At 50.0% G+C, this 14,554-nt stretch overlaps 1 protein-coding gene across 1 annotated transcript in view; it reads right to left on the bottom strand.

The window, feature by feature from the left end:
* IRS1 (insulin receptor substrate 1) overlaps positions 1-13,028 on the bottom strand; it is a 60,722-nt gene extending 47,694 nt beyond the window's left edge. Inside the window, exon 1 of the mRNA XM_036913591.2 lies at positions 8,298-13,028. Within this exon, the coding sequence (XP_036769486.2) occupies positions 8,319-12,002 (3,684 nt within the window). The 5' untranslated portion in view covers positions 12,003-13,028 and the 3' untranslated portion in view covers positions 8,298-8,318. The remainder of the gene's footprint in view (positions 1-8,297) is intronic.
* Positions 13,029-14,554: the final 1,526 nt, after the last annotated feature.

Raw genomic sequence — 14,554 nt, 5'->3', positions numbered from 1 at the left:
AACAAAAAATATTGTGAATAGGCCCAGGAAGGTATCAGAAAACTTGGTAGCCGTAAAAAAATTTTTTTCTGTTTCTGTAAGAATCACTACCAACTAAAAACAAATATGACCGCACATCATCAAAACAGAGAGAGAGAATGTGCACACACTTAAGAGAGCAATGACAAAATCTCAAAGGAGATTATACTTCCATCCAGAAGCCAGCACAGGAACCAGAGGTCAGAGGGTTAGAGACTTTCACTACTAAAAATAAAACTGCCCACCCAAAGGAGAAAAAAAAAAAAATCCTTGAATAATAGAGCTTCAAAGAGGGCATGAAAGACTTCACCATTTCCTTTGCAGCCCCACCTTCATACCATGTTTCCCAACACTGACCAACCATTAAACAACCACCCGGGAAACTCCTGCTCATTCAACACCCAGACTTCCCTCTGCTGGCTGCTTCGCTTGCAGGGAAGAACCAAAGATATCTTCTTGCTTCTTGCCAGTGCTATGCTTGCTACCTGAATATCCAAACATGGCCCACTCTTCCAAATGAGACTGTCAACAGCCTTATAACTATTTAACTTGTGTTACTGGGAGGCAGGACGCCACAACTGCAATGATTAAGAAAGGAACAAAACTTTAAGGAAGATGGGCACTTTGGCCCTGCAAGTATATGAAAAATGCTGCCTTCTACGAATTGATGACATGCTCTAAATCTTGACTATTTCTTTCCCCAAATAAGCTTGCAACCATGAGAAATTTGGCAATTACTTGGGATGCACTCCCCTCACTTCCATTTTTTTTCCTCCATTTCCAAGTGTCTTATCCTATCCTCGTTCAACAAAATGTATGCTACCTGGAACACAACAGGTGCTCACTGGTGTTTACTGAGGAAAGGAAGGAGAGGGAACAAATAAGCAATCAAGATTTAGGGCCTATTTGGCCAAGGGCAGATCATGGATGCTGCGGTTGGGATGCGGGTAGCCTCTAAGCACTGAAGATGTTGAAGTTCTATTATTCCCACAAGTCCCAAAATTCAACAATATCATCATTTCTTGTAACCTATAGAGCCCTTCAAACATTTTGAAAATGGACAGGGAAATGATCATTAGAGATATTTGAAGAAAAAAAAACAAAAGAATGCCTCTTTGATTATGCCAACAAACACAATGGTCCATTTTTCAAGATCGACACTGTTCAGCGACATGACCTAAGTATGTCAGGAAGGATCACAGAACTTGCATCCAAGTATTTTTTGGTCCACAGATAAAATGGGGAAAAGTTTATCAAAGCCTCTTTTCCTTACCACAACGTAGATTCCAGGGGCATCTTCTTTAGCACAATCAATTAGCAATCCAGTGTATACAGGTTAGGTTCTAACAGGGCCAGGGATAGATGGCAGAAATGTGACAGAGTGGGGAAGTAGGGGGGGAGCATTGAATGACACAAGGAAAACAATGAATGTGGCTCAGCCTACTCAATCAAACATTAGAGTAGGGGTAAGAAAACCACCAAACCTCCTCTCTGCTTGAAAGTAGATTGGATATGATTACAATTATAGTCTGACCCATGTATTCAATTCTACTGCCATCATTAATGAAAATGCAGGAAGGGGGCTGAAAAAGAAAATCAGCCTTTTCAACATAGACACATTATTTTTAAAAGCTCTAGTATTCAAAGATTACTGACTCACTGAGGAAGCACAAATAACATTTATCCAACCAACTTTATTTTAACAAACAGATTATAGCAGAGCCTGCAGCCAATTATTGAAATAGAAAATGCTCCTTTTCCCATAGATGACAGTCCCTTATACTTATCTAATTCATCTCTCCCCTTTTTTCTGTGAAATAGGAATGGGTTGGACACTACCATTTCCATAATGTAAGGCAAAAATACAAGTAAACAGGTATTTATTAGCCTCATTTTAAAAAGCTTTACAATAACTTTTCTTGCAACTATTTCATATTAGTTTGAAATTAGTATACTATTATACCATACTAATATTAAAATACAATTTGTTAAATTAAAATTCAATGTGATTACAACTTCTGGGCACGTTTCAATAACATTTTTAAAAGAGCTTCTGAAGTTTGCCAAATAGCTGTGGCCTCATAAGGTAATGAAATAATCAATCAATTACACAATTATGAATGTGGTAGAGCATCATTAGACCCAAAAAAGCATTAGTATGAAAAAAATTATAGAACCTTTATTGTGAAACTGACTTCAAACTGAATTCATAAGAAGCTATTTTCCTTGAATACAATTTCCAATAACTCTTTTACATGAGGAAATAATTGAGGAAATGGCTTTCTTCAAAAGAAAGCAAAACAAAACCTTAAAATTGTGAAGTGTTCCATTATCCTAAAATTACAACCCACACAAATAAAAAGAACCATTTATAAGTATACAGCTAAGAAATATATCTGGAGATAGCAAGAGGATTAGAAAAAAGTAGTCACTGGAATTCTGAATGAAAGAGTCAATCAACTATTCTAATGATTTATGAAACCCACATAGAGGTGCCCGAGGGGTCAGAACTTCTGAATACACTGGCAGCTCAACAGCAAAGATAACACTGGGTCAGCAAAGCATACAGCTCAACTGTCTAATCAAAAATCCCAAAAGCACAAAATAGCTGGACAATAGAAATACTGCTGGCAAGAGAAATATTGGGCTTTTCACACACCTAACAGGGCAAACTGAAACTAAGCAAAAAAATTGTGGAAGACTTCATATAGTCCCCAGTTAGGGGCTCAGCTATCCTTCCCTTTCATTCAAGTAGATACCTCACAGAAGAATTTTGAAGATACAAATGAAAAACATTAGCCATAAACAGACCACTCCTCCAAGAAGGGGTGGTCTGCGACAGAATAAATAGAATACTGTCATAGACAGGGATTGGTTAAAGCTTGACCTACGTGAGACTGGGTGCGATGCTTCCAACAGGTGACCTTAGGATGCAGAAACTAACAGGTGACTTGCATTCCCACACACATTTTACTTTTTAAAATGGAGGAGGGGTGAAAAGCTTAATCCAGTCTGGGGAAGGTTCCAAAAACTCAGACTGGTACAGTCAGGAGTGGTTTTGTCTTGAGGTTTATTAAAAACCTGAAAATACCCTCCACACAAGAAAGGTTAAAATAATTCTGAATCAAACCATAAATAGTGTCTGATCCAAAAGCTAGAACAAGACAAACCAGATTATTCTAATGTAGTTCCTTATGACCCACCAACAGCTTCTTCAGAAAGAATCCTCATTACAACTGACCCATTAAAGATCAGTCATTTTCTCCAAAATATTCCTATGTTTAGAGCGGCAAAGGAGGTTAGAATAATTTAGAACAAAATTCTCAAGTTACTGATTAGGAAACAGGTCCAGAGAAATTAAAGACTTGCCCAAGGTGACTCAGCTAGTGAATAGGACAGGCTGTGCTACAACCCAAGATCTCTGGCTCCCCAGAGTTGCTTTTTCCATTGCATCATTCAAGATAGCATAAAGCTATTTCCAGGAATTTTGGTAAATCAAAAAAAAAAAAAAAAGCAGGCAGTGGGGGAAGCATGCACTCTTTTGGATTCCAAGCTCCTTACTGTAAGGCAATACTGGAGATCTTATTTATTTGGGGGCAGGCGATCAGATAAATGACAATATATGGAATTATGGAATTTTTTACAGATTCATTTATTTTTAATATAAAAAGCTACCTAGACAATGGAAGAAGTTAAAATTGTTAGATGCTGAAGATTTTCTGAAACAACAGAGATCCTCTGTCCCACAGCTCAGAACAGTATCAGGCACAGCGCTGACATGGGGCAGTCCTTCTTCATTACATTTTCAACTATGATATTTCAATCAGCACCTAAGGAAAAATGCTGCCTTTGGGGCTTATGATTCAGGGATGCAAGGGAGATGCTGGCTAGTGAGAAATGCTTATTTGAGAGGGATTGGTGTGTGGGGGGAGCATACTTTCACAGTATCTCTTTCTTATTTTCCTTTTTTATTTGAGGAAGACCAAATCTGAACAAATTTTTCATCTCATGTAATTAAGGTTATTTGAGGGAGCACAACACAAATGTAGCAAGCTTTCCTAATCACTTCGCCTAGCCTGCCCTGATGAGCTTTCACATAAGCTGTCACTGGTCAAAAAACGAATCTGGTTTTGAGAGTTTAAGCTGCATTTCCTCCAACCTCAGTACAGAACTGTACCGGAGGTAATGAATCTCCAGAGTCTCATGATTTGCAAGCTATATTCAAGGTTTTCATTTCACTGTGAGCTCCCTTGGGCCTACAAGGGTCAGTCTTTGTTGATCTTATCTAGCTCCATGCTTTGCAAACAGCAGATGCTCAGTATAGTGTTGACCCTAATACAATTTCAAGCCAAATGGGTCTTTGCCCCAATAACCGCTTTATAGTACCAGCCACATCATTTGTATTCCTTCCCTGTTGTTTTCTCCTCCCTCCCATTAGTAAGGCACGTAAATATAAGAATCTTGAGCCAGCCCAATCAATCCTACAACCAGTGATGTAGCTCCCTCCTGCTCATGGATTTCCAGACAGTAAGAAGTAACGTGGCGTCATAGTAAACGGTAGTAAAGAAGAGGAGGGAAACAAAATGGGGCATGTCACATGGTCACCGCCTGAATTTTTCTCAATTAAAAATAAGAGGAAGTGTGTGTTTCCGGCCTCTGTCAGTGGGCTGGTTGGCCGCTCTCATTCTTAGGATTCCGGTCTAGATGCACTAACAGGGCTGAGTGCATAACATCCTCTGGGAGCGGGGTAGGAGGGCGCGCGTATTTGGCAGTACTGCGGGCTCAAAAGACAAGAGGTGGAAGGACAGGGCTTCCCGGGATGTCAGGCCCGCAGGCACACCGCCCCTCCCGGGACCAAGGCCACGGCCTGAAAGCCCGGCCCCGCCCCGCCCCTCCTAGGCCCCGCCTTACGCCTACAGCTGCCTGACCGTCTCACGCTGACTGGCTCTGGCGAGGGCCAATCAGCGCCCTTCGCCCCGCCCTCTCAGAGCCAGCGCTACACCGAGGGGCCGTGGTCGGGGCTCTGCAGGCCCACAGCCTACCATGCGGCCGGGCAGGGCGGCACGCCAGGGGCCGGGAGACCTATGCAAAGCGAGACTCCAGAAGGCGGAGTCAGTCTCGTCGCCCATTCCCCAATCCCCGGCAAAAGGGGACTTGTAGGAGGGAGGGGAAGCCAACTGCCAAATAAATAGGGAGGAATGCAGGAAGCGGAGGTGACCCAGGAAACGGGGAAATGCCAGAGCCGAGAGGGTTTGCGCCAGACCTAAAGGCCACACAGGGAGGGTAAGGGGAGGGGGGATGGGATGTTGTCGTAGAGGTACAGATATGGCTTTCCTTTTTTGGTGGTGGGAGACGGAGGGGGGGAAGGCAATAATAAAATGACAAAAAAAAAAAGGACCCTAGGCAGGGCGGTTTGGCTCTGTGTCTTTGCCAAAGCCTGCTCCATCTGCCCGGCTGCAGTTTCAAAACTCAGAAACAAAACAGATAAATGCTCGTTAAAGGTAGCTGAGCTGCTATGTCCTTTTTGCCCTCTTCCTTGAGATCTCAATTTACTTTCTGCAAAAGAATTAGGCCCCAAGTGCTGCGAAATTCTGAAATGCAGCAAAAAAAAAAAAAAAATTGTCAGACACATGAAATAGGAGGTGGGAGACAAAGGGAATGGGAGAGGGGGATACTGGCAAACAGTCTAGCAGGTCAGAACTAAGTTAGAGAAGGCAGATTGACGAGAGAAGAGAAACAGAAGAGCTGGTTGGACACAAGGTGAATCAGAAGACCAACACAGTCTGGAGCACCTGAGCCAACTGCCTCACAAACTCAGCTTTAATCAGCAGTGAAAAATATTAAACAGAGTTGCTTAAAATAAGGGGTGAGGAGAGAGAGCACCCCTCATTCCCTTTCATGTTTCAGATTTTACCTGAGAAATGGGAAAAAAAGGCAAAGACAGCAATGGCTGAGCAAATTAGGAAAACAATGTTTTCACAAATTTACATACTCATTCCTAGGAAAAGTCTGATTTTTTTTTCAGATGATAATTGTCTATCAAATCACATCATTCAACTCAACAGGGCAAAGGCAAGCTAGCAGAATTCAGGATGTAAATATGCCAAGTAGCATTTGGTGCCTCACTTGAAACACACACACCCTCACCTCCCTCTATTAACATCTTACAAATACACATTGTATAATTTTTCTAGCATGGTGCTGTCAAAGCATGGTCTATTGCTACTCAAAGATTATCAGGGATATGAATATATGATTATTCCAGAAAATTTTCCCTAAGAAAAGTAAGGATACAAGATTGTTTTGGTTGGTTTGTTTTTTAATGTATCCTCCACATAAGGGGGATTTTCTTGTAAAGTTCCTTTAAACAATGAAAATTTGATTTCATCGATTTCCTAAAGAGCAAATATTATTTATTCTACTCTCTCTATATATATAAAAAAAAAACTTTTCAAAATAAGAAAACAGGAAAGCTTATTGTTTCCTAGCCTCTTCTTTCATCTCCTTTAAAACCTTTAAAATTTCATCTCCTTTAAAATTTTGGTTTGCTGGGTTTTTTCCTTCAAATTCTCATTATTTTATAATAATGGCTTTAGGTCTTTTTATAATAAAAGCCATTTTATAATTTCCTTCAAATTCTCATTATTTTATAAATGAAACACTTTACAACATAAATGGTTAAAGTGTTAGAGGGGTTCACATTCCCATAAACACATATATGAAATAACCCAAATTTTTACTGTTGATGTTGATATACACAAATCTCTCTTCTAGTGAATCATGAAAACAGATGTTGAATGCTAATTAAATAAATGCTTTGTACAATATATCACCTAAAATCTTCCTTGCATGTTCATATACCTCTATCCTATGCTACAAAACAGAGAGTGTTATAGGTCAAACTGTTAGAATCAAGGAGACGGTGAGCACATAATAAATATCAATAGGAATCCAATGAACAAATTAATTTGAGTGGATATGTATTAAGAATAACACTTTTAAAAGCTCATTCTGTGAAGCACATATAAAAAAAAACTATCACAAGATAAGTAGTTTGTCAAAGTGTTTCCAAATGCTGGAAACTTCTGCATTGCCAACTCATCACATTATTTGTAAACTGTATTTCTCTCTGCTTCCCACAGTTACGACCACCAGAAAATAGGCTCAACAGAATAAAGGGCAGGCTAATTTCATATTACAAATGGTTTTCATTTTCAATAGAGCCTTACCCACAGAAGACCTAAAGCCAACTTTCAACATTTACTGAAGTGTCTACTCTTGAACTTAAAGGCAAACAATAAATGTCCTAAAAATGAAAAGGACAAGGTTAGGCTTTATGTTCAGTGCAAAACCAAACCAAACCCATTTCCCTGACTTTAATTTTTTCAACCTAAAAATGTGAGGTAATTTTATAGATGTACAGTAGCCCCCAAATGATCTGTCTGATATCTCCCTGCAGGCCTTTGCAAGAACAGACAACTCTAAGACAGACATGCTGAGATGAATTTTTGTAACTCTAATAATGGGTCCCAGACGCATGCAGACTTCACTTCATATTCTATATGAAAGCAGCCATGCCCGTGAAGTGGTGGGTTGGTCTGTGAATATTTCACAAATCTTGGTTCATGAAACGAAAAGAAAATATCACCTATAATTACTTTCTAAAGAGAGTCATAGACAGACAGGTATTTCTCTCTAAATACATGAGCCTAAACAAGCTCTTAATCCTGAATCTTTTCAGGGCAGCAGGAATAAAAATTGATGTTTCCCACTGCTACTTATGTTGCTTTGGTATTACGAAATCACCCAACTAAAGTAGATGGAGCAACTTGGTAAGATAACTCTTAAGAGATTTAAGAAACTATCTTAAAATAAAGGGTTTAGCCACTGTATTAACAAATATTTTTGTAGAATTATTGCTCCAGGGACTTATCGACATGTATAGTTAAAAGAAAACTTAAAGGAAGAGATCAAATTTCTCATATATGAACTTCACAAACCTCAAAACTAGTATTACAGAAATAAATGGTTTGGAATTACTACAGTAAGTAGTCCACTTGGGACCCTGAAAGGAAGAAATCCCTCCTGTGTGGCTGCTCCTACAGCTTAATTTGACTATGGGCCAGGTGTCACAGTGGAGTGAGCATCTAGTGTGCCCTGACCTCCCCAGCTCCTGTGAGTACACTCCCTAAGGAAGCAGTGGCAAGGGGCCAAGGCAAAGACGAACAGCACAAGGTTAAAAGCTGTTTTGTCTTCGACTAGGTCACCATAAAACGCACCTGCTGTGAAGTCCAGCTGAGCTACTGGCGGTCCTCTGGCTGCTTCTGGAAACTGATGCTGGCATAGGAGCTTACATCCTCACTGGAGAGACTGGTGGAGCTGCTCTCGTTGCTGCCCAGAGGCCGATGAGGGGGTGGGGGGGGCTGTGGTTGAGGGGGGTGCTCCAGCGGGCGCTGTTTGAAGTCCTTGACCAAATCCAGGTCTATGTAGTTGAGACCATTCTCCAAACCCCCAGCCGCCCCGCACACCTGGGCTGACTCCTTGGAGGCTGCCCCGAGCTCCCCAGTCCTCAGCCACACGTTCTCGAAGGAAGCAGAGCTGTGGCGTTTCACATCCTCAGCGCTGCTGCTGCCGCCCCCTACAGCAGCACCCCCTCCAAAGGGCACGGCGTTGCCCGCCCGGGTGGCACTCGGCTTGGAAGAGAAGGTCTCAGAGCTATGCCTCCTCCGGCACCCTTGCGGGTCCGCACGAATCACTTTGGCACTCTGGTTGCGGTTGGGACTGAGGTTCACCCGGGTGAAGGCGCTCATGCCCCCAGGGCCCTGTGGGCCCCCCAGCAGGGAAGAGCGGGCAGTCAGCTCCCCTGTTCCTTGGGGTGCAGCAGAACCTGCTGCAGAGGAGGAGGAGGGAGTGGCCGCTGTGGCCCCCAGAAGGCTCACCTCCTCCATGACAATGCCCGTCCGCATGTCAGCATAGCTGACAGGGGCAACTGGCATGGTGTCCACGTAGCTCTGACGAGGACAACCCACCTGCATGGTCATGTAGTCAGCCCGGCTGCTGGGCACTGCCCGGGTAGGCCTGCACATGCTAGCAGCCCCAGGAGGTGCAGGACCCACCCTGCCTAGCTGGCCCCCAGCGCTCTCCTGCCAGGCTGCTCTCCGGCCTGGCCCCAGGTCCATGTTCATGTACTCTTCAGTGCCAGTCTCCCCCTCTCTGGGAGCTGGCTGGAGCTGGGGTGGACACCTGACAGAAGGTGAGCTGTGGGAAGCCACAGGGCCAGACAAGTAACCAGGCTGATCACTCCCAAATTCAATATTCACATACTCCCCTGGGCTCTTGGGCTCCGGAGGGTGCAGCAGGGGTGGCGGCTGCTCTCGTGCCCGAGGTAAGGTGCTGGCCTTGGGATCCCCCAGGGACAGCCTCGTGGGCCGAGCCAGGCGGCTATTGGTCTGGGCAGCCGTGTCCACCTTTCGAGGCAGATGGGGCTGCAGGACCTGATGGTGGAGATGTGAGAGGCCGGGCTCAGGCCTAGCCCCACAGTACCCACCACCCAGGCTGTCACTGCTGGTAGAGGAGGAGGAATCTTCTGTCGTTGCATAAAGCAGACGACCTGAGCTGGAGGAAAGGCGGAGGTGCTGGGGCCGGGCGCTGTCCTCCAGCTCCCCTGGGCGCTGGGTGTGCTTGAAGGACCTTGGCAATGAGTAGTAGGAAAGGACTGACTTGTGCTGAGGGTCCTCAGGGCCACAGTAGCAGTCGGAGGGGCTGCTGGTATTGGAGTCCCCCACTGGTGACATGTTCATGTAGTCACCTGTACAGGACAAGAGCTTGCCACTACTGCTCTCCATGGGTAGTCTGGGGTGCGGTAGGGCATGAGAGTGGTGGCCCCCGGCCCCGTTTGTCCACAGCTTGCCATAGCTGCTCCCAGAAGGGGCAGCACTGCTGCTGCTGGGACCACCTCCAATGTCAGGGGAGCAGCTGCCACTTGGGGACATCATCATGTAGCCATTGGGGTCCACTCTCTGGGGATGACGTCTGATGGGGTTGATGATCTGCTGCGGGGCAGACACACTCTTGGGGCTCATGGGCATGTAGTCCCCACTGCCCTTTCGGCTGCTGGGCACGGGGGCCACCCCTGGGGACATGGGCATGTAGCCATCATCAGTGTGGAGGGTGGAAGTGTCTGGGCGGTGGTGGCCCCCACGCCTCTCCAAAGGATGCATTTCCAGACCCTCCTCAGGGTAGGAGTGGGTGGGCACGAACGCGGAGTGCCGGTATCCGGGCAGTCGGCCTCCACTGCCACCTCCTGGTGGGTAGGCAGGCATCATCTCTGTATATTCCTCAATGGAAGCCACAGAGGACTGGGATGGGGTCTTCTGGTGAGAAATGGTAGGGGATGTGCCGGCAGAGTGAGTCCGCTTTCGGAACCGATTATCCAGATCCGCAGCACTGGCTGCTTCATCCCCAGCCAGGGCTGGACTCATGCCCAAGCCACCTCCTGGGAGGTAACGGGGACCATTGCTACCCCGAGGCAAAATGTAGTGGCCATTGGGGGCGGTGAGGGTAGAGGTCCCCTTGCCTCCCATGCAGATATAGTTGCTCAGCTCCTCCTCACCGCGGGCTGGTGGGGTGTGGCCCAGGGAATCCGGGGTGACACTGCGGAAAGAACTTCGGAAGTCACAGGGACTGGAGCCATACTCATCGGAGGAGATGAAACCGCCGTCACTCGGGGAACCAGACACAGAGGCACTTGACCGCCGTGGGAAGAGACAGTCAGAGGTGGAGCCATGGCCACTGGTGCTGCTGGACGAGAGACTGACCGGGCTGGTGGCAGAAGGTGAGCACCGAGAGGAAGGCATGGGAATGGAGCGGCTGTGGTTGAGAGGAGGGTGCAGTCGCGAGCTGCCCCGATGCCGGTGGGCGTGGGTCCTGTTGGTGCTAGGACTCACGGGGCTGCCGTCCACCGAGGCCGGGCGGGACATGGTGCCTTCGCCGTCGCTGGAGGCTCGGACACGGAAAGAGCCGTGCTTCCCCCCAACCATGCTGGCCGGGGAGGTGGCGGTGATGCTCTCGGTGCGCGAGCGGCGAGTCAGGCCCACCTGGCTGGGCGGGGGGTTGTTGAGGTGATGCCTACGCAGCGGGACACTGATGGGGTTGGAGCAGTTGGAGGAGGACTGGCTCTTGCTTCGAGGACGGAACTCATCGCTCATGGCCCGCATGGCCTCCAGGATTGTCTCGTGCATGTTCTGGGCCACCACAGAGTCATCTACCTGCATCCAGAACTCCCCAGGCCCCGTCACTGCGGAACGGCCTACTTCGATGAAGAAGAAGTTCTCTGAGTGGCCGCAGCGCCTGATGTTCATCAGCTGCAGCACCACGGCCGCCGCCTCTGAGTTCAGCTTCACGAAGCTGATGGTCTTGCTGGTCAGACAGAGGCGGTAGATACCAATAAGGTTCTTTGTCTGCCCCAGGCCCTTAGGCTTCAGGATCACCTGCCAGACCTCCTTGAACGCGGGTCCTGGGGGCACATCCCCGTAGCTCAAGTCCTCCCCAGCCTCGCCAAGGCCTGAGCTGCCGCTGCAGCTGCCCCCGCCACCTCCCACCCCAAGGGCCGCGGCTCCGTCGTGGTGGCCCTTGGCACGGTTGTGCAGCTGCAGGAGGGCCTGGTACCAGCTGTCCTGCTCCGCCTCGCTGTCCGCCGCTATGGCAAAGTGCTCGTCCCGGGTGTAGAGGGCCACCAGGTGCTTGTTCTTGGAGTCCGCCCGCTTGTTGATATTGAAGCAGCTCTCAAGGGGGATCGAGCGTTTGGGGGCGCTCGACTTGTGCCGCCACTTCTTCTCGTTCTCATAGTACTCGAGGCGCGCTGGGCCCCCCGCCTCGCTGGCCGCCCGCAGCACGAAGAAGCGCTTGTGCATGCTCTTGGGTTTTCGCAGGTAGCCCACCTTGCGCACGTCCGAAAAGCCGTCGGTCTCCGGAGGGCTCGCCATGCTGCCGCCTCCACCACCGCCGAGGAGAGGGAGGCGCCGAAAAACAACCGGGTGGGGGGCGGAGGCTCCTTGCCGCGGCTCCGCACATGCAAACAGGGCTGGAGGCGGCAGAAACCCCGACTCCGAAATCCACGCCACCCCCCGCGCCGGGGAGGGACAGCTGGAGGAGGACGCGGAGGCTGCGCCAAGGAGATAGCCCCGACCGGAGTTTACGGGCGTTTCATGCCCTGCGGGGAGGCAGTGCGTGCGCCGTGAGGCCAGCCCGGATCCTCCGAGAGCCAAGTCTCCTCTCAGCCGCCGCGGCCGCGAAGGAACGAAGATGCATCTCTCGCCGCCCCGGCTGGAGTCTGGCGCGGGCAGGAGGCGGCGGCCGGAGGCGCCCGCGTTGCCCCTCCAGGCGCGCGCGCCTTGCCTCCTGAGTTCCCCTCTGGAAGTAGCGATTCCCGAGGCAAATTAAATATCCTTGGGCAGGGGGAGGCGGGCTGCCAAGTCCCAACGTTGCACGGGGTTCTCCCTCCTCCTCCTCCTTCGCCTGCTCCTCCGCCTCCTCCCACCCCCCAGCCGCCCCGCCGCCACCAGCCGCCCAAATACCAGCTCGGTCAGAGACCGCGGCGCTGCGGCCGTTGCTGCTGCCGGCGCCCGCAGACGCGTCCTTTGCAGCCCCCGTTCGGGCCCATCTCGGCGAGCGGAGAAAGTGGCTTTTTCACGCGAGGCGCTGCCAGGCAGCCGGAGGAGCTGGGGACGGGCCGGAGGGACGGGCTCATCCCTGCCCCTCGCTCCAGGAGGCAGGGCAGAAGGGGAGTAACGCGGGGAGAGGTCTGGGAAGGAGTCGGGGAGGACGCCTCTTCCCAGGGAGGCGCTGCCGCTGCAGTTACTTCTCCCCTCCTCCCTCCTCCTCCTCCTCCTCGGAGAGTTGCCGAGAGCCCCAACCAAAACAAGCGGCGGCGTCTGGCTCCGCGCGCCGGCCCTCTCCGGCCGCGCCGCCGTCTCACTCGGAGGAGAAAAACACGTGACGGAGCCTCTGCGCTCCGCAGTCCGGCCGCCGCCGGGAGGCTCCCGCCCGGGTCTCTACATTCCCTGCCGAGCCCGCCCCGCGCCCGCCCCTCTCCGCCCCCCGGTCGTGCCGCAGCGGCGCCCGCGCCCGGCCTCTGCGCTGCGCTCGGGCAGCGCCCCTGCGCGGCCGCCTGCCCCGCCGCAGAGCTTTCCTCCCCGCGTGCCTCCCAGGGAGCCCCTGGCCCGCCGGAATCCCCGCCGCCGGCGCGGGCGGGGATGTTTGGGTGGCTACCCGAAAGCACGGGGGAAGTCTGGGAAAACGGCTGGGGTGGGGGGGCGAGCTCGGAAAGACGCAGGAGTGAGGGTGGGGGGCGGCGGGGGGGCACTGCGGCTGCAGAGCCCTGAGTGGGAGGGTCCGCAGAGGAGGGGGCGCGGGAGCTGGGCAGGATCTTACCTAACAGGTAAGATCGACCCCTCGGGAGGGAGGCTTCTGGTCAAGGCTTTTTCTTCCAGGAAATATAAAAGCTGGATTTCAGTTTCAGAGTGGTGGGCCGAGGGGAAAATCTCGGCATTCTGTAAGGCTCTCGAAGGGACTACCGGGCCAGCCTTCCACCTTGAAATCCCCGCATTCGCTGCAGGGAGGCATCTCAACGGAACAGAGAGGGACGCCCAGGGGCAGCGACTGGGGTTTCCGGTCAGAACGAGAAGAGGGATCCCCGGGAAGCGCCCTGCGTCCGACGCTGTGGGTTAGCTGGGGATCGATTAGAAAGAAAATGTAAATATCACAGCTTCTCTCCCCTACCCCCGATCCTAGCGGGGATTTATACCTAGGGATGAAGGCATGGGAAGAAAATGAGGTGCGCCTTGTCATATTCCGAAATCTATTCGTGATTTTTAAGAGCTATTAGGGAACCTATGGTGGGTTGGTAAAGGTAAAACCCTACTGTGTAAATATTGGCCGAAGTGTTTGTTTCGCAGACAGTTTCCACACCCATTGAACCACCCCATAAAATTTTTACCCTTGACCACAGTGGTAATCAGGAGAGAACAAGCATGGTGACAGCTTAACTGTACAGGAAAATGGGTGCTTCCTGAGTAGAACAGGTAAGCAGCCTGGGACCACTTGGACCTTGACAGACTCTTACACAGTTACGTTGGGCTATCGGTCTCACCGCAAACACACTCCCCAAAGTTTGTTTTGTTTTCTTTTAAAGCCGATCTATAAAAAAGCAGTTTGTTTTTCCCAGCAGGCCTTAACGACCCTACAAAGATGACGTTTGTCACTCAGTTTACTGTTAGTTTATTTTTCCACCCCATTCCTAGCCCGTTTAGTGCCTTCGCTCCTGTCCACGCGGAAGACCCTCCTCGGCCTGCAGCTCCCAGGCACTGCGGAACGCCCGCGGGGACACGCAGCGAACGGGGCTCTAGGCATTCTCTATGGCCCGACGGGCTGGGCACGGAGGCGCTAGCCAGGGCCTAAAGCTGGGGGAGGCGCGTGGAGGGGAGTTTCTTGAAAAAGCCTCTGATTGGTGGGGCAGCCTGTCTTTCAAGCGCTGCAT

This window comes from Manis pentadactyla, chromosome 6, assembly GCF_030020395.1.
Source record: "Manis pentadactyla isolate mManPen7 chromosome 6, mManPen7.hap1, whole genome shotgun sequence".
Taxonomy (NCBI): Eukaryota; Metazoa; Chordata; class Mammalia; order Pholidota; family Manidae; genus Manis; species Manis pentadactyla.
Note: the sequence above shows the minus strand (reverse complement) of the source record. Positions and strands in the feature narration are given on the sequence as shown.